This window comes from Halichoerus grypus, chromosome 2 (assembly GCF_964656455.1).
Source record: "Halichoerus grypus chromosome 2, mHalGry1.hap1.1, whole genome shotgun sequence".
NCBI classification, from domain to species: Eukaryota; Metazoa; Chordata; class Mammalia; order Carnivora; family Phocidae; genus Halichoerus; species Halichoerus grypus.
The window spans coordinates 73,591,270-73,618,567 of record NC_135713.1 but is presented as its reverse complement, the minus strand read 5'-3'; the positions used below and the strand labels follow the sequence as shown (position 1 = coordinate 73,618,567).

General features: G+C 38.1%; 1 protein-coding gene across 14 annotated transcripts in view; it reads left to right on the top strand.

Moving 5' to 3' along the window:
- Positions 1-27,298, top strand: part of PAM (peptidylglycine alpha-amidating monooxygenase) — a 281,035-nt gene that overhangs the window by 122,791 nt on the left and 130,946 nt on the right. For all 14 annotated transcript variants that reach the window (XM_078066997.1, XM_078066996.1, XM_078066994.1 and 11 more), the window contains exons 2-3: positions 6,137-6,597; positions 7,548-7,668. In XM_078066997.1, the coding sequence (XP_077923123.1) occupies positions 6,509-6,597; positions 7,548-7,668 (210 nt within the window). In that variant the 5' untranslated portion in view covers positions 6,137-6,508. The remainder of the gene's footprint in view (positions 1-6,136; positions 6,598-7,547; positions 7,669-27,298) is intronic.

Below are 27,298 nucleotides of genomic sequence, written 5' to 3'. Positions count from 1 at the left end.
GAACATCCTGTAACGCACAGGCCAGTGTCTTACAGCAAAGAAGTATTGGGCCCAAAGTGTTGTTTGTACTGAGCTGGAGAAACCCTGCATTACAGCTATAAAACCACCATTAAAATGTAGTTCGTAAAGTTCTTGCCAAGGAAGGAGAGTTACTTGTTTTTCAAGACATCACCTAGCTCAGATAGAAATTAACCTGTACATTGAAATACATAGATTCACATCCAATAAAATATTTTAAAGTGCATATCTACATCTGTATCTACATCTATATTTCTCTGGTTACAAAAAGTAATATAAGCTTGTAGAGGTCAAAAGACTGCAAAAGCATATCAATGGAAAGTGAAAGTTTGCCTTTCCCCCCCACTTATCCCCATAGAAAACCATTGGAAATAAAATTGAGTTATATTTCTTCAGATTTATAAATACATGTGTATACTGTTCTATAATTTGATTTTTTTTTCCCCTCTCTGAACAATTCAATCCTAAAGCTGTTATGTGGGGCAGAGCAAGGTAGGCATTCAGGGAGGGCAGCCTGACATACGGTAAGGAACACACCTCGGGTAAAGAGAGCATCAGTGTGGTGGGTTGGTGGCCTGGCATGGGATGTCAAAGCCCAAACACGGTAAAGAGGGCATCCATGTGTGTGGGCAGCTCACTGTAGGATGTCAGCAAAGGCCAAGGGGGATGAAGAGCACAAAGAGAAAGCCGGGTGTGGGGTTTTGAACCCAGATGGGAGAAGGGGCAAAAAAGCAAGAAAGTGCTAAAAGGATAATGGGGGGGCGCCTGGGTGGCTCAATCATTATGCGTCTGCCTTCAGCTCAGATCATGATCCCAGGGTCCTGGGATGGAGCCCCACATCAGGTGCCCTGCTCAGCGGGAAGCCTGCTTCTCCCTCTCCCACTCCCCCTGCTTGTGTTCCTTTTCTTGCTTTGTCTCTCTCTGTCAAATAAATAAATAAAATCTTAAAAGAAAAAAAGGATAATGCAATATGTCAGAAGGACACAAAAGCTAGCTTACAGGGGCCACAACGGAGACAGTCTGAGCATCAAATAGTGTAAATATATCGAGTTAGTAACAGATTAAAACCTATTGAAAAAAATAGGAAGCAATGAGTCCATTATGATGTAATAAATAACTGAATAAAATTAAAGTTTACTAAGAATTAGAATATTTACAAAGTCGAAAATAACTTTTCCACCAAAAAAAAAATTAATTACAAAGGGAAAAATGATATCTTTACAGTGGAAAAGCCTGGAAGACACCACCTTAATCAAATGATTAAAGTTCACATCATCAGTAATGAGACAAATCAAAATTGCATGCCATCTTATGAGATGCTGTTGTAGCCAGCTCCCAGGAAGATGATCTTTGCCTCTTGGTATTCATGCCCTTGGGTGGGCATTTCACTAGTGGGGCCGACCTGTGTAACCATAGCATATCACAGAAATGATGACATGTGACTTTGGATGCTAGATGCTAAAAGACCTTGCTCACTCTGGGGGAAGACAGCTACCATGTTGTAAGGGCCCTTACACAGCCCTTACAGAGAGGGAGACATAGTGAGGAGAGGTTGTTTCTGCCAAAAGCAAGCACTAACTTGCCAGCCATGTGAGTAAGCCACTTTGCAAGCAGATCCTTCAGCCCCAGTCAAGGCTTCAGATGACTATAGCCCTTGCCAACATCTTGATTGCAACCTCATGAGAAAATCACCTAGCTAACCTGCTTCTTGCCCTTATGCATAGAAACTATTTGAGGTAATATTTGTTGTTTTCAACTACTAAGTTTTGGGATGATTTGATATGTGACAATGGACAACTAATACAGAAAATTGAGAAGAACACAGCATCACTTTCTTGATATTCCTGTCAGAGATGCACAACTTGAATCTAGTCCTTGTGAAACAGAAAACATACTAATTGAGAGGCATTCTGCAAAATAACTGGCCTGTAGTCTTAATAGAGTCAAGGTCATAAAAGGTAAAGACAGACTGAGAAACTCTCTTGGAATGAAGGAGACTAGGCACACGACAACTTTACATGTAACACTTGATTCTGAACTGGATTCATTTGCTATAAGGGATATTGTTGGGATAGTTGGCAAAGTTTGGAGACTGAGGATTAGATGGTAGTAATGTGTTAGTGCAAATGTGTTTATTTTCATGGCCGTATTGTGATCATGTAGTAGAATGTACTTTAAGAAATGCATACTGAAGTATTCGGGGTGATGAGGCACCACATCAGCAATTTACTCTCAAAAGGTTAAAGAAAAAAAAATTCTTGGGGCGCCTGGGTGGCTCAGTTGGTTAAGCGACTGCCTTTGGCTCAGGTCATGATACTGGAGTCCCAGGGTGAAGTCCTACATCGGGCTCCCTGCTCAGCAGAGAGTTTGCTTCTCCCTCTGACCCTCCCCCCACCCCCATGCTTTCTCTCATTCTCCCTCTCAAATAAATAAATAAAACCTTTAAAAAAAAAATTTCTTTGTAACTGTACTTGCAACATTTCTATAAGTTTGAGATTGTTTAAACATTTTTTAATTATGCAAGAAGAAAAAATATGTCATAGAATATGACCTTGCTATAAAAATAGACCCATCTTGTCCTTTTTTAAAGGGATGTATAGTATTCAAGTTTTTATATCCAAAAAAATTTTTTTGCCAATCTCCCATTGATGAGCATTTAAATTGATTCGTTCTTTGCTATTGTAAACAAATAGTTCTTTGTTATATACCATGTCAGTAAATATCATTTTAAACATGTTTGTGCCTTTGTTCAATTTTTGCCTAAGAATAAATCCCTGGAGTTGAATTGCTGTGTGAATGGATATGCATCCTTTCATCAGTTTAATCGTAAGTCATTTGTAGGAAACCACATAAAATCTCCTTAAAAGAAAATGAAATTTATAATTTGGGAGTCATTTTCATTGGTTTTTCTCCCCCACTAGAAAGTAATCTCTATAAGACTGAGAACTTTATCTGTCTTGATTATCACCATTCCCAGCATTAATAAACTCTTAGGCACTCAATAAATACTTGTTGCAAGAACAGTAATAGCGAACATATATTATGTGTCTGGCACTGTTCTAAGGCTATGAACTCATGTAATTCTTGTAACAGCCGTATGAGATAGGTAGTAGGATTATTCATTTTATTTTTGAGGAAATTGAGGCAAAGGGAGCCTAGGTACATGCCCAGTTTCACAAGGCTATTCAGTGATGGAGCCAGGAGTCCGGGCAGTTTTGCTTTGGTTTACAAGCTCTCAGCCACTATTCTACCTCGGTTCTCTCTTGTTGAATAAATGAATTAATGAATGAATGGCCAATATATTTATTTGATTCTTTGATCAATTACAAATTTCAACTACCTTTTTTTTTCTTTTCTCAAATGAAAATTGAAAGGAATGGAATGCTTATACTTCATAAAAGCCAAGTTAGTTTTATGGTCCTCTGTATGGCTGTACTTATACTGTTTCTGAAATTAACATCTGTATGGGTACAAACTATACATCATTCTTGCTAAGAATTTATGGATGTGGAAACAGAATATTTGCTTTGAATTAGAAATAAAATAGTAAATCTGTGTCTGCCCACCACTTGGGCTCTGCCTACCACTTGGCCTCCTCTGCTCCCACCCTTCCCTGAACCTGGAATATGTCCATCTCCCACAGAGGAAACCCAACCCTCCAAGCTCCTACTTCCACTGACAACTGCTTTACATTTCTCCTTTTCTTACTCTCCTCTTGAAGGCTAAAATGATCTTTTCTTCTTCAAAATTCCTTGAATCCTTTTTATAGTACTATAGTATAGTATAGGAACACTACATTCTAAATATGCCTTATATTAATTGTGCTAAGTCCTCATCTCCCTTAATAGACTGTATTCTCTTTCAGTTTTATTCATTTTATAAAACCCAACAATATTCTGAACAGAATATGAAATTAAAAATTAGTTTTTTGGGTGAGGGAATGGCTTATCTCAAGGACATATATTTTGAATTTTTAAAATCCTAAATAAAGACTACTAAGATTTGAATATTGTATATTCCACAATTATCAAGAATTATAAAACAAGTGAAATGGTTAGTCATTATATTTTTCATATGGTGATTTATATTACGTCTATAGTTTACAAGAACCAAGAAGCATAATTAGCTTTCATTTCTGTAGGACCTTTTGTTCAGTTCATGGCTGTAAATATCAACTTTGCTTCTAACCCACGACTTCAGTTCCTTTTCTTTTAGTGGGGGTTTTAGGGACATCAAAGGTAATAAAATCAATCAGAGATAAGTGGAGTATTTTTTCAAAGGCTAGTGCTTAAGGTTGTGTTCCTGTTAGAGAATTTTAATACTAAATTTATTTCAAGTGTTTGTATAATACCATATCTCCCTGCCAGCTGGAAGAAGGACTGTCCTTGAATCCTGTTCTGCATGAAATAATAAAATATAATCCCTTCTTCACATATATTTTTTAAAAAAAGAACTTCAGGGTATGTGACATATTGTCATTAGACAGGATTATATTTTGTTGCAAAGGCAATAATAGAGCCTTCAGGCCATTGTTTCTCTTCCCCCAGAAGGACTTCTTTCCTTTACCCACAGAATTCAGACAAAGCTGAAGGTTTTTGTTGCTGGAAGCTCAAACAGCAAGCCAAAGAGAAAGTTCAAACAAATATCATCAGTCTTTTAAAAATGCCATTGCTTATGTAAATTAATTGTGGTCTTTGGGTGCTGGTGAGCCTTAAGCACCCTTAGATCTGTTGGATATTCAATCATGTTTTATTTGTTTTTGATTTAAGGCATTTTTCTTCTAGAAAGCATTGACCATGAAATTTTCTGATTAAATTTAAGGTTAGTTCATACTTTTTTGTTTTGTTTTGGTTTTTTTTTTTTTGCTTCTTTGTTTTTTTGTTGTTGTTGTTTTGTTTTTTAGATTAGCTTCAACATCTTGTGAATTCCAAAAGATAATTTAGAGGCTAATGTATTATTGTGATGCACTTGTATATAATCTTGCTGATTTTTGGTTTTTACTTTTATTCAGCTGGTTAATGGATTTGAGATTCCCAAACCATGTTTATAATTAGTGATTAAAGTAAAACTTTAAGACATATTTTTCTTTGGAACTACTTTTATATTGTGAATGATACATCTTAAAATAGTACCTTCTAACTAAAAGTTACAAACTTGATACATAGTCTGAAGTATGTTCAGAAAAATAGTAAAGTCAAAACAAGGATATTTCAAAATTTAGCCTAGTTGAGTCTTCTTTCTAAAATCTTGAGTTCTGCACGGCTTCTCATATACAGTTGTATTAAGTTCTTGATCATACCCTTTGTAGATAGAATTTATTTGGGCCGCAGCTGAGATTCTCCCTACTGTTTCTAATTGCATTGCATTGTAAATCTCCAAACTTTATTCAGGAAAGAGTATCTTTTGGGAGGCATGCCTTATAAGTAAGAAATTATTACTTTGTGTATCTGATACAGGATTTTTAAATGGGCATTTTCATTTCATATATCATATTAACTGTAGTTTTTTTTATTTGCCTTAAAATTATCCTGAGAACTTCAGAGATTACTTCTTCGGTGATCCTTCTTGACTGGGGATATCTTTCTCCTTAAATCTGTAGCACTGTTGATGCACGGATATAAACATGCCTTTGTTCTCAAAGTCTTTTTCTGTTTGATTACTGTTGTATCCAAGTGCTTTTTGTCTCTGCCTCTCTTAGTTTTTTTTTTTTTTTCTCCCTTTTCTTGTACCTTTGTCATTTGTGTGAATAACTTTGTTTACATTCAGCAGAGGTATTAAGTGCATTTTTGATGACCAAAGGGAGTGATACAGGAAGTAAGGAGAAAAAATCCAGAGAGTGGGGTGGATGAAAGGGAGAAGGAGGGAAGAATCAGGAAAGGAAAAGGAGAGAGTGGGTGTGATGGAGGAAGAAAGAGCAAAAGGCAGAACAGGGGCTATAAGGGTCTGTGAGATCTTGGGGGCTGGTCATGGGGGAGGGAGACCAACAGACCAGCATTTTCCCCAGGCTTGGGCTCAAGCTTGTGAAAACTACTAATGTATTAAAGAATCTCAGCTGGGATTTGCTGAGGACAAATGCTGTAATGTGTTAGTCATCCATTATCTGCTTCTATTTTTGCAGGTTCCGAATGATGACTGACGCGGGTTTGTGTGATAGCCCTCACAGTCCCTGTCATTCCTGAGTGATAAGGACCCCGCGCGTCTAGCCCCAGCACCAGGGCAGAAAGGAGCTCTGGAGGGCGGAAAGCTTCCGCTTGCGAACTGGACAAAAGTACCGCCTTCGCACGGGTTTCTGCCTGCGGCTGGTGATCCAGACACCTCGCCTCGTCCAGCTCGCCGCTCTCGCAGGCAGATGGTGTGTGGCCGCCGCAGGACGCCCGCCGCGCCCGGGCCATGAAGTAGCGGCTGCTGGCGGCGCCGCTGCCCGACCGCCGGCCCCAGCCCAGCTCTGCGCTGCCGGGTCCTCTCCCGGCGGGGCCGGAGCGGCGAGGACATGGCTGGCGTTCCGAGCCTGCTAGTTCTCCTCCTTGTTTTTCCAAGCAGCTGTTTGGGTTTCAGAAGCCCACTTTCTGTCTTTAAGAGGTGCGTGTTTATTTTTTAAAGCAGGCGGAATGTTTGGATAGCTCCTGTGCATGCTGTTGAAAATGTAACCACTTTTACGAACCAGAGTGTTGTAGAAATATGCAATATTGATTTACTCTGCTGAAAGGACTTGGGATTTTAGCACAGTAACTTGTTGTGAAGTCCTCCTTACAGAAAAAGCCCACTGTATTTTAGTCAAGCTGCATTGGCTTTCAAAACTCCAATTAGAAGTTGTGATTTCCAATACTAATCACTCCCTCTTGGGGAGATATATAGTAGAGTCGTTTAGACTTGAATGCCTTCTTTTTTAAAACAGCTCAAAGAATAAAGTATCAAGATAGATAAGTGGTGGGGAGAAGCAGATCATGGACTGTAATAGCTCAGGAGAAAACACCAAGCTGTATATACACTCCTCATAATTACCATATTAAATATTCATGCACTTGGACATTTGTAATTCACATAGCAGTCTTTCCCCGCCTCAAACAGCTCTGCCTACTAACAATATTATTGTTGGTGTTTTGTTTCTGGCTAGTGATACTGGACACTCACAAAATAGTTACAAAAATTTTACTGGGTTATAGTTAATGTTTATGCTATTAGAAAACTGACATGCCTATGTTAATTTCTCATTTATTAATATTGTATTTTCACTAAATAGAATAAGGATATATTATGACAAGCTTTTATTGAATGGAGTTTTAAATGTAGCCTGCTTACTTGCTTTGATGATATTTTGTTTCCAAGTTGGGCATATGTTGCTCCTAGACTATTAAATGCAATTCTGATGTTTTAGAACATTATTTAGTCATTATATCTTTTAGAGTTGTCTTTGGATCTAAATCAATAATCTTTTATCTTAAGATCTTAGAATTCTTTTTTTCTTTTTTTCCTTCTCATGTTAAGATTCCATTATGTTCAAGGATATTGAAATGCTCTTCTTTTTTAAGGTTTAAAGAAAGTACCAGATCATTTTCCAATGAATGTCTTGGTACCACCAGACCAGTAATTCCTATTGATTCATCAGATTTTGCATTGGATATTCACATGCCTGGAGTTACACCTAAACAGGTGAGAGAAATTCTAGATTTCATGATTCCTTGTTCTGTATATTATCTATAATTGAAGCAAGGAATTCATAGCAGTAGTAACTTCTTTGAAAGTAGGCATTTGCTTTCAGGACTTCTCGGGTAGGGCCAGAATAATTGAATATTATAAAGAAGAGTAAATCTTTCAAAGTAAATCTTTCAGTTAAATTTCTTTTTTAAAAATTTGCTCAGAGCATATTGTTATTTGTGTTTTGAAATGGAACCTTGGAAATTTATGTTTTAAAATTCTCAGTGGACTAATAGCCTCTGTATTGCAGCATGTAAGTATGTATTAAAATATGAAAAATTATTCTAATAAAGGGAAATGATATTGAACAGCTGCATCTGAGAAATTACTTTTTTAAATACCCTTCTATTGCAGCCACAAATTGAGAAATAAAAGCATGTGTGTACTGCCAAGAATTTGCAAAACATTGCACACTTTTAAAACTTAAGAAAACTGTTCATGCAGGTGGTTGATTATGAGTTTTCTTTGGTGTGATTTGCTTCTTATAAGAGATATATCTCGAAGAAATAATGGCAGAGCTCATACAAATGTGACCTCCAGAGCATTTTGAGTAGAACTAGGTTATTGCTAGGGCTTTCCCTATTTTAGAAGATGCTCAAACTCACTGCTGTCATGTGTGCAAGGTGTTTCATTAAGCACAAAAAGGCCAGAATTAATTATGCTTTGCAGCCAGGCACTGCAGGGATTTATGTGTGTCATTAAAAGATAGTCTTCTCCTTTTGAAGGGCTGCAGAGACAGGGCAAGACCGGGGTGTTGTAGAGCTGCAGTGGCTGATGACTCATTGTTGCAGATAGCATTCTATTTTCTTTTTTTTTTTTTTTTTTTTTAAGTATTGAGAAAATAAAAGTATTCTACTTATTGGGGAGAGGTCTTTTGAAATTGACATTCAGATGCTCTAGGAAAATACACATGGTCCTTTTTGGAGGGGACTAAAATCGACATTCATTTATGTGAAAACCTGTGTCTGATCTAGGTATCTACTTTACTATTGTCAAAATGACCCTCACCACCGTCCCCTGCCCATTCCCAAATGACCAGGCAGATGACTTGTCTGTACATTCAGTTGTTAGTGTCCTGGCCTTTAATTCCATAAGCTCTTGATTTAGTATTTAGTCAGAACAGGTGTAATGAGATTGGGAATAGGAGAGACCAGTGACAGTTGCTCACTTGTGAAGTGTGCTTCTTCTCACTTTTTTTTTTTTTTTTAAGATTTTATTTATTTGACAGAGAGACACAGCAAGAGAGGGAACATAAGTAGGGAGAGTGGGAGAGGGGGAGGCAGGCTTCCCCGCCGAGCAGGAAGCCCAATGCAGGGCTCGATCCCAGGACCCTGGGATCGTGATCTGAGCTGAAGGCAGATGCTTAACGACTGAGCCACCCAGGCGCCTTTCTTCTCACTTTTTAAAAGTGATTTTTTTCACCTATATTTGCTTTATATTAAAACTGACTTTATAATACCTTTTTAAAAAAATCAGCTAATTGGTCTTTAAGCACTCTTTTCCCACAGGAATATTAATATTTTCTCAAATAGTCATTTGTCAAGGTTCATTATTAATCTGTTATTTTTTCTTCTTGTAATTTTACAGTAGTATTTAATTTAACAGCAATAATAGGTAACTGTGTCGGGGCCAATATTCTCAGAAAGAGTTCCTAGAAGAATTGATTATAAAAAAAAAAATGTAGAGAAGCTCAATTGTCATAAAATAAAATGTGTTTACTCTTTTTTATAATTTTATAATTATCAAAATAACTCCATGGCAAAAAGACCATATAGGAAGTTACCGCTTGTTCTTTTCCCCCATCCGCATGCAGTTTTGCCTCATGCAGTGGACACTCGCTGGTCGCCTTCCCAACAGACAGTTCCTCATTGCTCCTTCTCTTTAAACCATGTGGTTTCCATTAGCTTTCTAGCCAGGATCTAGAAGTGGAACACATGGATGAGGATTAGGAAATCACTGCCCTCCCCCTCCCCTTCCATACTAATTGGTTCAGAAGAAGGTGTGTGACCTGGACCAGTTCAATTAAATCTTAGGACTTTCGCTGGGAATGTGTTTTTCTGTTGCATGTGAGCACAAGGCACGTAGTCCTCAGGTCTGCTGCGTTCATGAGGGCAGCCATGCTTACGATCAAACTAATAGCATAGAAGGCAGTGCAGAGACCCTGGAAGAATGGATGTTCTTGGCTACTTCGGGAGTTTTCAGTTATGTTAGGCTTTTTGTTTCAACCGGGTTGATTTGGGTTTTCTCTGACTTGTGACTAAACCTCCCTAACTGGGTAAGTGATTCTGTTGTTGTGCCTCGTCAGCTCAGAACTGGTTGTTAAATGTTTCTTCCACTTTCCCCCATCACGTAAATGCCACGAGTATTTACTGATTTGATCTGGTCAACCTATACCTCGTAAACTTTCGTGAGAAATGATAGTTACACTCCCTACTAAGGATAGCCAGAAAGATATGGACACAGAAACCCATTTCCCTCCTGAACTTGGGGTTCTTGGTGAGGAAGACACAGAGCTGTGGTAGTGTGAGGACTTTGGTAAAGAAAGTATTCTTTTTGCAAAATGCAGATTAAACTAAATTTAACATAGATCCTTAAGAGGAACAGAGATTACAAGGCTAGAAAAGAAAAATGAAACATATTAGAGGAAAGAAATAAAAGATAGAAGGAAAGAAAAAGAGTTGGTTCTCCTCCAACCCTCCCTCCCCCAAAATAAGAGAATAGAATGATCATGGACAAAAATAAAGGGTAAAAGAAAGAATAAGTACAATCTGAAGAACAGAACATTTAAAAAATCTTAAAAAGGGGTGCCTGGGTGGCTCAGTCAGTTGAGCATCCAACTCTTGATTTCATCTCGGGTCATGATCTCAGGGTCCTGAGATGGAGCGTCATGGGGGGCTCCCTGCTCAGCGGGGAGTCTGCTTCCTCTTCTCTCTCTGCCCCTCCCCTCACTCACACAAACACTCTCTCTCAAATGAATTAATGGGCCTTTAAAAATAAATAAATAATTAATTAATTTTTAAAAATCTTATAAGAAAACAAGGAGTAAGGAAACATTTAAAAGCAAGGAAAGGCATTGAGGAGTTAAAATCTTTTTTTTTTTTTTTAATAGCGGAAGATCAAGAAGAGCAACAAAATTTATTTATTTATTTAACTTATTTATTTATTTTAAAGATCTTATTTATTTATTTGAGAGAGAGAGCACAAGCAGGGGAAGTGGCAGAGGGAGAGGGACAAAGCAGACTTCGCACTGAGCAGGGAGCCCTATGCCAGGCTCAATGCCAGGACCCTGAAATCATGACCGGAGCCAAAGGAAAATGCTTAACTGAGTGAGCCACCTAGGCGCCCTGAAGAGCAACAAAATTTAAAGAAGGAAGGAACTGAGCTGGTAATTGAGGCAGACTACGTTGGTTAAAGAGATATATTCACTCAACAATTTTTTTTATAACACACATCTTAAGTTTTGGCGATAACAAGATACATCAGTGAATCTGCTCTGAGTCCTTTCCTTGGGAAACTTGAGATTGTTGGGTAGGCCTGAATAGAGAAACAAGCAGATGCAGAACAGAGGTGGGGAGAACTTAGCTATAATACAGACACAGTTCAAGTAACTAATTTTGCTGGTGGAGTACAGGTCTAAATTAGTATCTTACCAAAGAATATCCAGTCATGTCAGGCCTCTGAGTTGCTGTCCATTCTGCCATATCATAGACTTCATAGCAGCCTTTAAAAATTGCTCCCATTAAACCAGCGCTGGAGAGTCTGGGGAAGGTAGTTTAATTATCTACTGCAATATCAATTTTATATTCAACGTAAGCTCACTCTCTTCTGTGACTTGAAATTTTATTTCTGTCCTCTTTCATAAATTTCTCCTTCATTAGTGTTTTCTCCAGCTTTGGGAAGCTAGGGAGAAGAGTAAGCAGCTAAGTAACCTATAGTAGAGGTAAAGTAAGCAAAATCTGGTGTCTGATGGCACAGGCTTCAAATTCAGCAAAGCCGACGAGTGGTGGCATCTTGAAGCTCTTCTCTTAGCACTTTTTCTTCTTCATTTGACTCCCTTTTTCACCAAAGACCCTGTGGGCTTTCGCTGTCACCAGTTCCTATCAACAAACAAAGCAATTCCATAAACTGCCAGTTCCTGGTCCTAGTAAGGTGCTACCATCAATTTGGTGTGTTAACTGTCCCATGGACATTTGATTTTAAAATAAAATAAATGAGACATAATTACGATGATTTTACTAAAGTCTATTGTCTCAGTCTAAGCCAAATCTAGTGGGTCATACGGGCTTCAAGGCCAGGTTGAGAGCCTTCTCTTTTTAGCTCCTGCAATGTTGACTCATTTATGGTTTTTAACCAGCTAGGCCTGCTCCTTCATCTGTGGACAGAATAATAATTTTACCTACCCGGGACTGTTTTGAGGACTGAGCAAGTTATCCCAGTGACACGTTCAGTTGCCCTGCACGTGATAAGTTCTCGTAAAATGCGAATTCGTATCGTTATTGTTATTTTGTGTGTTGAAGGAAATGTGAATGAGTCTTAAGACGAGAAAGAAATTGGGCGCCTGGGTGGCTCAGTTGGTTAAGCAACTGCCTTCGACTCAGGTCATGATCCTGGAGTCCCTGGATCGAGTCCCGCATCAGGCTCCCTGCTCGGCGGGGAGTCTGCTTCTCCCTCTGACCCTCCCCCCTCATGTGCTTTCTCTCTCATTCTCTCTCTCTCAGATAAAGAAATAAAATCTTTAAAAAAAAAAAAAAAAGACGAGAAGGAAATTGCCAGCCTTTATGCTTTCAGAAATAACTTCCTGGAGAAGGTGAGACATTGTAATAATTTTGAAAGAGAGGAAAGTTAGCCAAATGAAGAAAAATAGAAAGTATGAACCTGGGTAAGAGAAACCTGGAGAAAGAAAGCAGGGAACTCAGTCTTGCCGTGTGCTCATTCCTTAGTAATTTCTATTAAAAATGGCCCTCATCATCAGAAAATGAAGGAACATTGAGAATGGATATGCTTTTCTCAGAGTTCTTATATATCTTTCATATATATCTTTCATACTGCTTAGGAAAGAAGGTATCAAAAGCCGTTTCATCAGTATGAAGCCTTAATTTTTTTTTTTTTTAATATTAGTTTGAAATTAGCCTGGATTTCTTCACTTTGCTAGGAACTTTGTACATTGGCCTTACTTACTAAAAAAAAAAAAAAATCACTCTTGGGGTGCCTGGGTGGCTCATTCGTTAGGTGTCTGCCTTTGGCTCAGGTCATGATCCCAGGGTCCTGGGATCGAACCCCACATCAGGCTCCCTGCTCAGCGGGAAGCCTGCTTCTCCCTCTCCCACTCCCACTCCCCCTGCTTGTGTTCCTGCTCTCATTATCTCTTTCTCTGTCAAATAAATAAATAAAATCTTTAAAAAAAAATAATAACTCTTGGGGCGCCTGGGTGGCTCAGTCGTTAAGCATCTGCCTTCGGCTCAGGCCATGATGCCGGGGTCCTGGGATCGAGCCCTGCATCGGGCTCCCTGCTCAGCGGGAAGCCTGCTTCTCCCTCTCCCGCTCCCCCTGCTTGTGTTCCCTTTCTCACTGTGTCTCTGTCAAATAAATAAATAAAATCTTAAAAAAAAAATAAAATAAAATAAAAATAAAAAAAAATAATAACTCTTACCTAACATAAGTCTTTCCGAATCCTAGGTTTATATAGCATTTTATTTATTTGTTATTTGTATCCCTTGGGTCCTCTGCAGTCTTGGTTTAAGGACTTACTAATGTAAACTAATTTGTAAAAGATACAATTTTATAGAATTAAATATTTTCATTGAACCTGATAACTTTAAATCATGTAATAATGGAATGTCTTTCCATTAAGATATGTTAGGCTGTCATTAATGTGGTCACTTTCCTCCCTTATTTTGGGAGCATTTTGAGAACTATAAAGGAATGCAGCTTTTCCTTTTTGAACCTCTTGCAGATTCTTGTCTCATTCTGTAGTTGTCTTTTGAAGAGTCACAGGTTATACTTTGAAATCAGAAAGCTGCCTTCCCCTGTGTTCCTGAATACAAATGTCTATCGCCAGGAACACCAGGAAATGGAACAATTCTGAGTTAAAAGATCATATCAGATATTTCTGAACAGCAAGTTGAAAACCTTAAATTAGAGTCTTACTTAAGTTATCACTTATTTTACAATAACCCGGAAAGAAGGTAGCATTGAAATATAACCAGGATGAACAAAGCACTCCTATGACATTTTCTCAAAAGCTTCCCACAGTGTTTCTCTTTGCTTTTTTTCTCAAAATATTGAACAACCATTAGAAAATGTTTACTAATATATTTTAACTTTTCATTCTCTGACATAAAAAGGAAGAGATCCCCCTTGCTTTCACTATGCATAGAAACATGGAAGAAGAACCCAGCTTTCACATGCTTTTCTTACTGCACCTCTTTAAAAGATCAGGCTGCTATCATAACTTCACTTATAAGCAGCATTTGCTTAGGATATCTATCTATTTATCAGAAGTACTTTGCAAGGTAAATGCGGAGTCGCTGTGCTGCCTTAATTTTCTTAAGTTCAAAATGCTTACTAAATCAGATTTTTTCATGTAGTTAGTTGTACAAAATGTAGCTTATGGCTAATTTGGGGGATATTATAATATGTTAAATCTATATATTTTTAATTTAATCATTATGGGGTAAAAAAGAAGAGGAATCCGAACCAGTGCTTAAAATTCAGGACAGAATTATCAAGGACACCTCCTCTGCAAATGGGGCTTTACTGGAATGGTTTTTAGTTCTTTGGGGTTTGTGGTTTGCTTGTCTCCTTCTCTCTAGTTATTAGTATGTAATAGTATTTGCATTTTTTAAAAATAAAAATTGTGAGGTTTTTTTTGAGCATGAGAATAAAAGGAAGGGAGATACCCCATATCCCACTGCAAGACTAGTTTGACTTTCAGATTAAGCCTTATTGTGTAAGGGGGGAAAATTAATCTGTGGGCACTAGCAGCCTTCTGGACACCATCGGTAGGTTGTCTGCTATACTCGTTGGGGAGAATGGATTCGAGCTCTTCCCAAGGCAGCTGGGTGATTGCTGGGAAATGCCCAGAGTAGATCTCTACCTGACTCTAGAGTTTGTGTATCTGGAACCCCCATAAGTTCCCTGACCCCCTGTATGTGGTCAGTGGCCATGTCCTATCCTACCTTCTCTAGTCCTCTGACCTGTCTACCGCTTCATCCTCATCCTCTTCTAATTCAGTCTGTACAAAAGGACAAACATGGCAAATGGGTTTGCTTTTTGAGGCAAGTCCATTTGATTGAGAATTGCTGCCTAGAAAATGTTAAGAAGAATTGTGAGACCATGAGTGTGAAAGACAGGTAGGGGCTCCAGTAGCTGATCCAGTACCAACGCATTTCTGTTGCTAGAAAAAATAGATCATGGGTAAAGGTTGATTGCATGAAATCATTGTCTTAAAATGGAACATGAGTCATGGCTTTTAGTGTTTCTTAGTTCTTAGTTTTTTAGTTTTTTTCTCCCTTCCACACACACACACACACACACACACACACAAAATTAAAGGAGCATGGTGTTCTTGCTACTGAAGGAGGAAAATTGAAAAATATCCTAGTTCTGGACTAGTATTTGTTTTTTTATTCAGAAAGACTTAGGCAATGTATATAAAATTCCAAGATTTAGAGAAAGAGCAACAAAAGAGATTAAAATGCTATACCCTTCCCCTTCTTCAAACCAAGGAAGTAATATTATCCATTCTCCATTATGCAGAAACCAATAGCAGAGAAATTCAGTGATTATTAGAAAGAACAGTCACCAGACCCTTGTTTTGTTTACTTAGTTCCCTCACATGAAATTGTTTTTCCCACTTGCTTTTTTGAAAGTTCGGGATTGGTGTCGTTTAAGATGCTACATGTCACATTCCCTGGTTGTATTTGTTTGTATAATTCAACCCTCGATTCATCAGCAAGGCTCAATTATGTGAATTAAACAGAATACAGAAACATTAAATGGATCTTGTAAGCTGCAAATTAAAGTCACATGTAGTTCATTGCTAATTGTTTATGTTTAAATCATGACACTTCCTCTGTATTTTTACTAAAACATATGTAATGTCCACTTAGGGAAGATACGATTGAGCTATTAACAGTGTTTTCCTCTGTGAGAATAATCGAAACATTAATCTGGGTCACAAATCTGGGTTCAGAGGTGCAAATACACATCAACCATTTTTTTTTTCTTTCTTTATTGAAAATGAGAAACAGAAAGGGGACTTTTTATTTTTGATTATTTTTTGATATTTTTATATCAACATGATACTTGAAGAAAATATTTTAAAAAGTTAACTACAGGGGGATGAGGTAACTGGGTGATGGGCATTAAAGTGGGCACTTGATGGAATGAGCCCTGGATGTTATATGCAACTGATGAATCACTGAACTCTACCTCTGAAACTAATAATACACTATATGTTAATTAATTGAATTAAAATAAAATAAAATAAAATAAAAGGTAATTACAGTCCAAGAGACTCCCTTATGATCACCTATTTTCTCAATAAGATTTAGAGTTCTTATGGGTATTAAGGAGGGCACGTGTTGGGTTGAGCACTGGGTATTATACAAAACTAATGAATCGAACCCTACAACAAAAACTTATGATGTACTATATGCTGGCTAACTGAACATAATAAAAAAAATAAAAAGAGGGCGCCTGGGTGGCTCAGTTGGTTAAGCGACTGCCTTCGGCTCAGGTCATGATCCTGGAGTCCCGGGATCGAGTCCCACATCGGGCTCCTTGCTCGGCGGGGAGTCTGCTTCTCCCTCTGCCCTTCCCCCATCTCATGCTCTCTCTCTAATAAATAAATAAATAAATCTTAAAAAAAATAAATAAATAAAATAAAAAGAGAAGCCCCAAAAAAAAGATTTAGAGTTCTTTTTGTTTTGTTTTTTTCTAATAAATTTTTTAAAGTAGGAAATATATTTATTGAGTACTCATTATGTAACAACATTGTATTATGCACTTTACAAGCATTGCTTATTAATCCTCATAAAAACTTTGTGTTTAGGGTACTAGTATTCCCATTTTTTATATGAGATATTGAAATTCAGGGTGATTAAATAACCTGTCGATAGCCAAATAGCCAGTAAATAAAAGAACACGTGTTTAAATACAGATTTATTTGAATCTGAAACCATGTTTACTTCATAATTCTGTGCTGCAAACCTATTAATGGTTTATAGGTATTTTCCAGAGAATGTTTCTCTATATATTTTATATGTGTGTGTACACACACATATATTTTTTTTTATTACACATGTGTTATAAAATAAAAACCTCCTTTTGTTATACAAACTAAATATAGATCACAGGTTCCATCCTATATTTTTTCATGTCCACCCAGAAAGAAATGTTGCTCATCTGAGTTCTGATGAGGTATTTCTGATCACCTGGCTGTTAAAAGACACCTTGTAATCAGCCTCATTCAGTTTAACACAATTTTGATTTATCCCTCTCTAAATCTAAGAGATTAGCAAATTATTTCTTAAAGTGTCAGATAGTAAATATTTTCAGCTTGCCAGCCGTACGGTCCCAGTCGTAACTGCTATAGTTAGAAAGCAGCCCTAGACAATATGTAAATGAATGGCTTGGCTATATTCCAGGAAAAAATTTTATTTACTAAAACAGGCAGCCACCCATGCGCTGTAGTCTCCTGATCCCTGATCGGAAACCATCATTGCATATGCCAGTTAGGCTAATAAGTGGATTTAACCTTTGACATCTCATGAACTGTGTCTTCTGACTTACAGAACATGAAGAATAAAAATACTGATGTGAGGTGAACAGCGCTTTGATCTTTGTTCCTTAGTTACCTGTTTAGTTTTCATGAGTTAAATGGTCATACACAAGAGTTTATTGTCTTTCAGTCTTCTCCATCTCAGTGAATAGCTGTCCCTGTGTCATATGGTTCCTCTAGGCCAAATACACTGGAGTCTTTCTTGGTTTCTCTTTCTCACACCCCATGGACAATATTCCAGCAACTCCTATTGGTTCTCCCTTCCAAATATATCCAGAATCCAGTCCTTTCTCACCACACCCATCTTTCCCACTCTGGCTCAGGCACTGTTCTCTCTTTCCTGAATTATTACAGTAGCTCTCCTAACTGATCTCCTCACACCCTTTAATCCTAGAGTCGGTGCTCCATCTGGCAAACATTGTGGGATATCATTCTATAGAATATTATGCAGTAAGTGAAAGACTGAGATAGGTCTACGTGTGTTGCCCTAGAAGTATTGTCATTGTGTGTTAAGTGAGAGGAGCAAACAATAGTCAGATGCAGAGTGAGATCCCATCTTCATAAAAATAAATAATAAAATCCCTATGTAGGTGTGTGTCTGGTTATATATTTTTGTACAGGCATGGAGGAAGTTAGAAGGAGGCACATTAGAAACACAGGTCCCTTGGAGAAGTAGCAATGAACGAGAATGACAGCAGATTTTTTATCAAAGTTGTTTTGTCATTAAAAAGATCATTTATTACTTTGTAATTGTTAAAAATTAATAAGGAAATAAATAAGCAATATAACCAACAAAAAGAATACAAAACAACAAAAAAAAAAGATCTACCTTTCTGATATAAACGCTAATGTTCTAGAAATCTCTAGAGGGGTTTTCCACACAATGCCTCTAATTGATAAATTTTTAATTCCTTTTCCTCTGCTTTGCAACAGTGCTATTAAGAGAGCCTGATTAATTAAAGAATTTAGGAAATTGGTACACGTTTAGAAACAAGTAGAGCCAGATTTGTAGGGGGGCATTCTTCTATTTTAGTTGGTCTGAAGATATTTGTGGAAGGCAACCATGCATATCTTTCCACATTAGCAAGAAAAGTGATTCTATTTGCACTTATTAGCCACCAGAAAAAATCCTCTTTATTTCACTTATTTTCAGATTTATGTAGTCTGAATTAATATTTCAGTAACCCTATTCAAGAGGAGCATTTGGAACCATTCCATGTGAATGTTGCATTCTTTAAGCAAAAGTGCAGCACACACTCTTTCCAGGCACCGATTGCTTTTCACAGATAATGTATTCTACTTAATCATATATAAAGGGACAAATCTGAGGTACACATTAAAGGAAAGCTTTGTCTTTGTATGCAAAAGTCACCTCATCCAACAAACCTCAGTGCATTTTTAAGGAGGAGGGTATATAAAAATAGCCAGCACATTTCTGCAGTACATTGTGTCGTACTCCCACCCTCAGTAATCCACTACTAAATGAAAACATTTGCCATGGCAACATCGATTTACAAAGGGCAAATGATGTTTCTGAGAGATTGGAGTATTTCCTTTCAGAGATCACAGATGTGCACACAGTTAAAACTTTAACATCCTTATTTAATAATTTTATATATAACTGAAAAAGCCTTACTTGATTATTTTTACAGGTTTTAATTGGGAAGTAGAACCCAAAACAAAACAATAAACTCTCAACAAAAACTGACATCAAGTTAAATACAAGCTGGAAAATAACACTAAAATATTTCAGCTTTCACTCTTTGTGGAAATCGAAATAATTGCATGTGGTAGGCTATACTGAACTATGGTTAAATCATTTGCTTTCAACCGAATGAGCATTTTGCCATGAAAATGCAAATTATCTGTTTACCTCACTTTCTATAGTTGATGTTATTAGTTATAATATTTAGCGTCCCCATTTTGGACACATTAAAATATTAATTTTATCTCCTTAATGTATTTTTCATAAATGCTAAGGCGGTATTCACAGATATTTTACTGTTGTGGTTTCATTCACTTGCCTCAGACTTCGAAGGCAGACCCAGGAGCTGTAAGCAGGAAGATAGATTGGTAGCCTGGGTAAATGCAAGTATTACAGAGGTGACTGTAGCGGGGTCAAATAAGTTTAGAAGTTAACAAATAGTCTCTGTATTGTTTTTCTGCTATCATAACCACTCCATAATACAAAATGGAAAAAAAAAAAAAAAAACACAAAACTGTGCTCAGGGGTGAGGAAATTAAGTTCCTGCCCTAAATAGCTCAGCGCTGAGGGTAAAAAATATATCTTGCTCAACATGAATTCTTTGACTCTGCCAGAGGTATATTCTAACTTTACCTATCATTTATTTAATCAGCACAGTGAGCTTGGGTCTAGAAGCCCACAGCTGTTCAGTGTTAAGGGGACTTTTGGTCCCTCAATCAATTATGGCAGGAGTCAGTTGAGATAAACAAGGTATTTCGTATAGTTACTGCCCACAATATTCCCTTTTCACTTGGGTTTGTGATGACCTGAAAACCTTCAACAATAGCCGAAGAGATTTGAAGCACCACTGAAGCAAATAAAAGCCAAATCTAGCACTCTTTTAATGCTTTCAAGTCTGCCGCTTGTGAGAGACTCCAGGTTTATCGGAAGACTGAGTATTGTTTATTTCCACTTGCATTCCTTCCTCCACGTGTGTTCCCCAAGATTCAAAAATGTCAGTTGTCCAAAAGAAGTTTACAAATACATGAATCCAAGGTAGTGCCCTTGCTTTTAAAAAAATTAAACCTTCCAGAACCTATTTATTGTAGTTGAGAACTTTGTAGAGAACTGAAATATGCCAACCTCTGACACACTCTCTTAGGAAGGAGAACATTAATTAAAGAATGATCTTGTCACTTTATTGTGGTAGTCAGATCAGGAAATCATCGACTGACAGTTATTTCTTTCTTTGAGGTATGTTCAAATCTACTAGTGAAATCCAAAGATATCATCATGTATATATTAATAGAATTAATTGACATATATGAAAATCATAAGTAATTTTGAAATGTAAACAAAATTGAAATGATTTTTCCAATTCTTTCCATTCTAAATATCAGTCTGCCAGACCGTTTCTCCCCCAGGCTTTTATAAAATAATCCTCTGTAACCACTGTGACAGCAGTGATTATATATACCTAACCTACTGCATATTGCAGTGAATAAAATTGCCTTGATAGCGAGCCGTTCTTTACAAATTTACTTCTGCGGGTCGGGGGCAGAAGTCCAAATTCCATCTGCGTAGTCATCACTCAAGGAACAGATCTCCATTTTATGTACATTCGTTGAAGTATTATCCCCCTTCTGCCTTTCTCGAGATGTACTGTCAAGAAATTAAGTTCCTTGAAAGAAAAGACTTGTCTGTCTTGTTCACTCTTGTATCCCCTGGGCCTAAAACAATGCCAAATGTCCAATAAAGATTAATTGAATAAATTTTTTTCAAAAGAGAAGGAAGTTACCTTTGTACTAAGAATATTCCCTGCTCTTCCCCAATACCCCCAAACACACACACACACACACACACACACACACACACACACACACAGGTATATATATCCCGGTGACTGCCATATTTTTTATGCCTCCATATCGATCACATGTCCCCTGCTGCCATGCTCTTAAAATGTAAGAAATATTCTTCAGCTTCACTTATTTCAACTGTTATCTAACTTTTTACACTTGCATGATTTTTTTTTCATCTTTATCAGCTTATTTGAGATATAATTTACTTAATAAAAATTCACCAATTTAAAGTGTACAAATCAGGGCGCCTGGGTGGCTCAGTCGTTGGGTGTCTGCTTTCAGCTCAGGTCATGATCCCAGGGTCCTGGGATCGAGCCCCACATCGGGCTCCCTGATCAACCAGAAGCCTGCTTCTCCCTCTCCCACTCCTCCTGCTTGTGTTCCCTCTGTCACTGTGTCTCTCTCTGTCAAATGAATAAATAAAATCTTAAAAAAAAAAAAAAGTGTACAAATCAGTGAATGCTGACAAACATATGCAGTTGTGTAATTGCCCCTAAGTCATGGTAAAGAACATTTTCATCACCCCCAAACATTCCCTTGCGCTCGTTTGTGCTCCCTCCCATTCCTTCCCATCCCCATCCTCTGGCAGCTACAGATCTTTCTGTCACTAAGGTTTGGCCTTTTTTAGATTTACATGTAAATGTAATCACAACAGTATGTAGTCTTTGGTCTCTGGCTTCTTTCACATAGCATGAGACATTTGAGATTCATCTGTGACATTGTGTTTATCGGTAATTTGTTCCTTTTGATGGCAAGTCGTAGCCGTGAGGGAGTCTGGGACTCTTGACTCAGGCAGGCTGGCTTCAGATCCTGTGCTTTTAACCATTATCTTATGATCTTTTCAGTCCATATAATTTTTTTTAAAGATTTGATTTATTTCTTTGACAGAGAGAGAGAGAGAGAGCGAGCACTAGCAGGGTGAGTGGGATAGGGAGAAGCAGGCTCCCCACCCAGCAGGGAGCCTGATTCAGGGCTCAATCCCAGAATCCTGGGATCATGACCTGAGCTGAAGGCAGACAACCAACTGAGCCACCGAGGTGCCCCAGTCCGTATAATTTTCTTAACAATCCTCTCTGATAATGCTGTTCTCTTACTCAAAAATCTTCAGTAACTCCTCATTCTAAGTAAATGTGTTTCCTAGTCCATATTCTGGTTCTTAAATTCTCTGCCCTATGGTCCCCATCTGTGCCATTTTAGTTCTTATTCCCTGCATTGCTCCTTCCTGACTTTCCCATTTTCTACCATATTGAGCCTGTTTGTCATTCCTACCAGTAGATGCCCTCGAACTGATGTTATTCTTTCTGCCTGTTAGAATTTCTTTGCCATGCATCTTCACCTATTGGAATCATACCCTATTAAGTTACAGAGTACATACATTTTCCCATGAACCTACCCCCTCTTCCCTCAAACTGATCTGATGTGAGTGCCATAATACTTTCTATCATTCTTATAGACCTACTGTATTGTCACTTACAGTGATTCATTCTCATGTTTTAAATCTCTCCCACTAAAGGGTCTCTGAAACCAGTGACTGCATCTTATTCGTCATGGTGCATATTTTTGTCACTTTCCGCTCATGCTGAACAGACATCACAATCTATATTTAAAAGAAGCCAGCTTGTACCTGTCCTGCAGACTAGATATTTTTTTTTTCATTGTTTTGTATCGTGTCTTACACATAGAAGGCACTCAGTAAATATTTGTTGATTAATAAATCTTCCTTGAATCTGTGCCCATCTATTTCTTCTGCTCTCGGGTACATGTAGGAAAGCAGGTTGGCTGATGACTCATATGATGTAATAAAGATTGTCTGGTGAAGGCTCTATTCCCAGTGCCTTGCAGAGTGCCTGGAGAGGAGATATTTATTCATTGTGTTCTTTGGTCAAGACACAGAGCATGGATTGATGAGCCGGTTAAACATGTCATCTCTTTGGTTAAAATGGTTGGAACAGCATTAGACTATTTTACCTTCTTAATGTCTAAATTCTAGATGTTTACAGTTGTTTTCATTTCTTCCTTTGAAATGTCTTTCAGATTTGTCCCTTTTCCTCTCTGTCGCGGTGATACTGGTTTTCCTTCATTCCCTGTGCTTCCTGCATTCCCAGTTCAGTCTTTGCCCTTGCTGTGTTCCTGCCGCGCTTGCTTCTCCCTCCGTTTGCCGTTTGCCTTGGGTAATGCCTTCCCAGCTTGCAGCCTCCGTATCGCAATCTGATCATCATTCTTTCAGAGGAGCTTTTCCTGACCACTTCCCATGCCCTCCATCCCTCCTACGCCCCTACGCCATCTTTCAGAGAGCTGTCCTAGCTCTCAGAGCTCCCCATGCCTTTTTTAGGAGATGCTTCACAGCTTCAGTTTTACACTTGTTCATGTCGTTACTCTCCTCATGCCTCTGTTTCATCACCAGGCGGTGGCCTGTGTGAGGGCAGGAAACACGTCTGTTATGCTCACCCTTGTCTGGCCATAGTAGACTCCATATATATTTGTGGGATAGATGGATATATGGGACATATGGCTGGATGAACGGACAGATTTCACTGCCACTCTCCTATTAGAGACTTCTGGTTTGTTTCTAGACTCCACTGTCTTCCCCTTCCCATTGAATCTTCTTTGCTTCTTCTCAGTTCCATCAACGTGTTCTTCCTAAAGGACCGCACTCATGATTTAATGCCCCACACCTCACTCACTTGCCGTAACATCACATCTAAACAAATCAAATCGAAATTCACCTTGTCCCCCAGGCCCTTTCATTTTCATTACCTGACTTCATTCACTTTATCCCACTTCCTGTCTCAGAACTCCCTAAAATGTCACATCTGTGCCTGTTTATCCAGTCACCACACTGTCTCTGCTTCTGCCACACTTTGTCCCATCTCGGGGTTTTGCTCAAACTAATTTTACAGCTTTGAGGGTCTTCCTCTGACTTTACTTTGTCTGAATTCTTCCCTTCATACACAGCGACTCAGCTTCTCTGTTCAGGGTCTCTCAGATGCTGAGAGAAGTCTAGGTCACTTCCTCTGTTTTTGTGGCTTCTATTTGATCATTTTTGAAATATAAGAAATGCCAAACCAGGAGTGTAAAAGGAGGGATGTATTCTACAGGCTGGGTATTCACCATTGGTCTCTTCAGATGTACTTTCCACTCTTCTCCAGCCTACTCTGCTCCGCAGGAGACTGACCTTTGTGGGTGCCGTCCATAGGCTCCCTTGTTCTCTGCCTTCCAGTTGGCTCTAGTCAGTGGGAGGAACTGACAGAAGCCTGGAAAGCAGGAAGATGAGGTCAGGGGAATTTATTTCCTTGGCTCTTTCTCTGTTGGGCAGCAGGTTGACTGTGGCCGCGTTTCTCTCCCTGTGCCATAACTCCAATTATCTCTTAAGGCTAAAGCAGTTTCTGATTTTGACACCTCGTCCTCTTCTTGCCTCCTGTGTCTTTAAGTGGTAGCAGCTTGCTACTTTGTAAATCCCTAGAGCAGTTCAAGGTTACTTACATGCTTCCTTTAACCTGGCCCACAGCTTTGTTTTTGGCTCCTTGGTTACATTTTCCTCAGTTGTCCCCTTTGTTTTGCCTTCTGTTTCCTAAAGGAAGCTTGACTGATATATTTTAATGTTAAATATAACAAAGTAATTCTTTTATTATAGAAATGGTACAGTGCCATTCACAAGAAAATGACAAGATTTGTAAAATATGTTAAGTCTGTGAATTACAAGTGGTGGACAAATTGAAACTTGTAAGATAAATGCCCTCTTTTTTCAGTCTTGTCTGTGTCTCTCTCTCTCTCTCTCTGCATAATCTTGCTAGGAGAAAAGGCCCTCCAAATGTTAAGCCCAGCCAAATGGCCCTCCTCCCTGCCCCTGGATGGGTTCTATTAGGATCAAGTCACCATCACTCTTTCCTAAGGGTAGGCTTTGTTTTCTTCATTAGATTTTAAAGTTTCTGAAGGAAGAGAATTATTATTATCTATTTTTATGTCCCAGGATCAAAATATATATGGAATCAAGGTATGTTTGTTGTTTAGTTTGTCAGTTATTGTGTTAAGTCCGTTGATAGGCTGGTAGCAGAGATTGCCAGGGACAAACTGTATCTTCTGGATACAGTTTGAAAAGATACATGCACCCCTAAATTTATTGTAACATTTTCTTTACAATAGCCAGGTTATGCAAACAACCCAAGTGTTCATTGATAGATAAATGAATAAAAAAGATACACACACACACACACACACACACACACGCACACAATAGAATATTACTCAGCCATAAAAAATAATGAGATCTTGGCCTTTGAGACAACATGGTGGATGGGACTAGAGGGTATTATGCTAAGTGAAGTAAGTCAGACAGAGAAAGATAAATACCATATCATTTCACTTATATGTAGAATCTAAAATACAAACAACAAACAGACTTTTAAATACAAAGAACAAACTGGTGGTTGCCGGGGGGGGGGGGGGGATGAATGAAATAGACAAAGGAGATTAAGAAGTACAAACTTCCAGTTTAAAACAACTAAGTCATGGGGCACATGGGTGGCTCCGTCGGTTAAGCATCTGCCTTTGGCTCAGGTCATGATCTTGGGGTCCTGGGATCAAGCTCCGCATCGAGCTCCCTGCTCAACAGGGAGTCTGCTTCTCCCTCTCCCTCTGCCCTTTCCCCCGGCCCCCACTCATGCACTCTCTGTCTCTCAAATAAATGAAATCTTTTTAAAAGGTAAAAAATAAAAATAAATAAGTCATGGAAGTGAAAAGTACAGCATAGAGGATGCGGTCAATAATATTGTGATAATGTTCTATGTGACAGATGATGACTACACTTACCATGGTGAGCATCGAGTAAATGTATAGAATTGTTGAACTAATATATTGTACGCTTGAAACTAATATAACATTGTATGTTAATTATACTTCAACAATAATAATAAAAAAGAAACTTTCCCCCATAAGCCATTTGATCACTCTTAAATTCAGTTTATTAGGTTTATACAGTTTATGTTTTGTAACTGCTGGATATAAAAGGTCAGATTTTCTCCTAACATCTACTGAGGGCTACTGAGTATAGAAAACTAATTATATAATGATGACAATTTGGGATTGTTTAGTTTTATTGTTGTTATTATGCACTCTGTGTATTTGTATGTGTGTGTATGTGTGTATATGTGTGTGTAAGTCTAAGAAAACATTAAAAAATGAAGCTGATCTGGGGAACCTGGGTGGCTCAGTCGGTTAAGCATCTGCCTTCAGCTCAGGTCATGATCCTAGGGTCCTGGGATTGAGCCCCGAGTCTGGCTCTCTGCTAAGAGGGGAGTCTGCTTCTCCCTCTCCCTCTGCCCTCCCCCTGCTCATGCTCACTCTCTCTCTCTTTCTCTCAAATAAATAAATAAAATCTTTAAAAATAAATATAATAAAAAAATGGAACTGATTTTAAAATATTGAATTTATTCTTTTGTTTAGAATTAGCTTTCCCCCTAATTTCCAAGCTGGCTTAAAGAAGGACACCGATACTGAATGAAGTGCAGTTATTTATGTTTATAATGTAAAATGAACTGATGACAAGTAAAAATATATCTGGAAAATGGACATTTGCAGTTTCTACAGCTATTGGGTCATTGTAATAATAACTCCATTAAGTATATGACAACTATCCACCCCTGGGAGTTGAGACACAAAGAGAAGACAACCTTTGTAGAATCATTCCTTTTCTTGAATTATTAATATTGTCTTTCAGTGGAAGTTGGAAAATTACAGTGGGATAAATTTGGTTTGATAGTCTTTAAAAAGAAACATAAATAAAATCCTTAAAGGAAAAAATTACTCCATGCTCTGGAACTATTTTTGTAGGAATAGGCCCTTTATGAAAGGTTATTAGTCATGTAGTTTAAAAAAATTGAACAAATGAATTCAACCAACATCCACTACATCCCCGGTTCTTATGCCATGTGCTCTCTGGGATTACAAACAAGAATAAATCAAGGCTTCAGCCTTTAAAACACAGTCTAATAACAAGAGACAGACTAGCAAACAAGGAGCTTTGTTCTAACTGCCTAATGTTGAAACAGAGAGGTTTATGACGTGCAAAGGAAAAGCAAAGAGTGTTCCGAAGAATATTTTTATATTTGATTTTATAGTTCCTCTTAGAAGTTCGAGGTGAAGGATGCAAATCTGTTGTAATGTTTCCTGTATGAGTTGGAAGTCTAAGGAAAATGAATAGGTTGCAAAATCACTGTGAGGGTGGTGGAGAGAGACAGAATGCCTTTCCCCTTGACA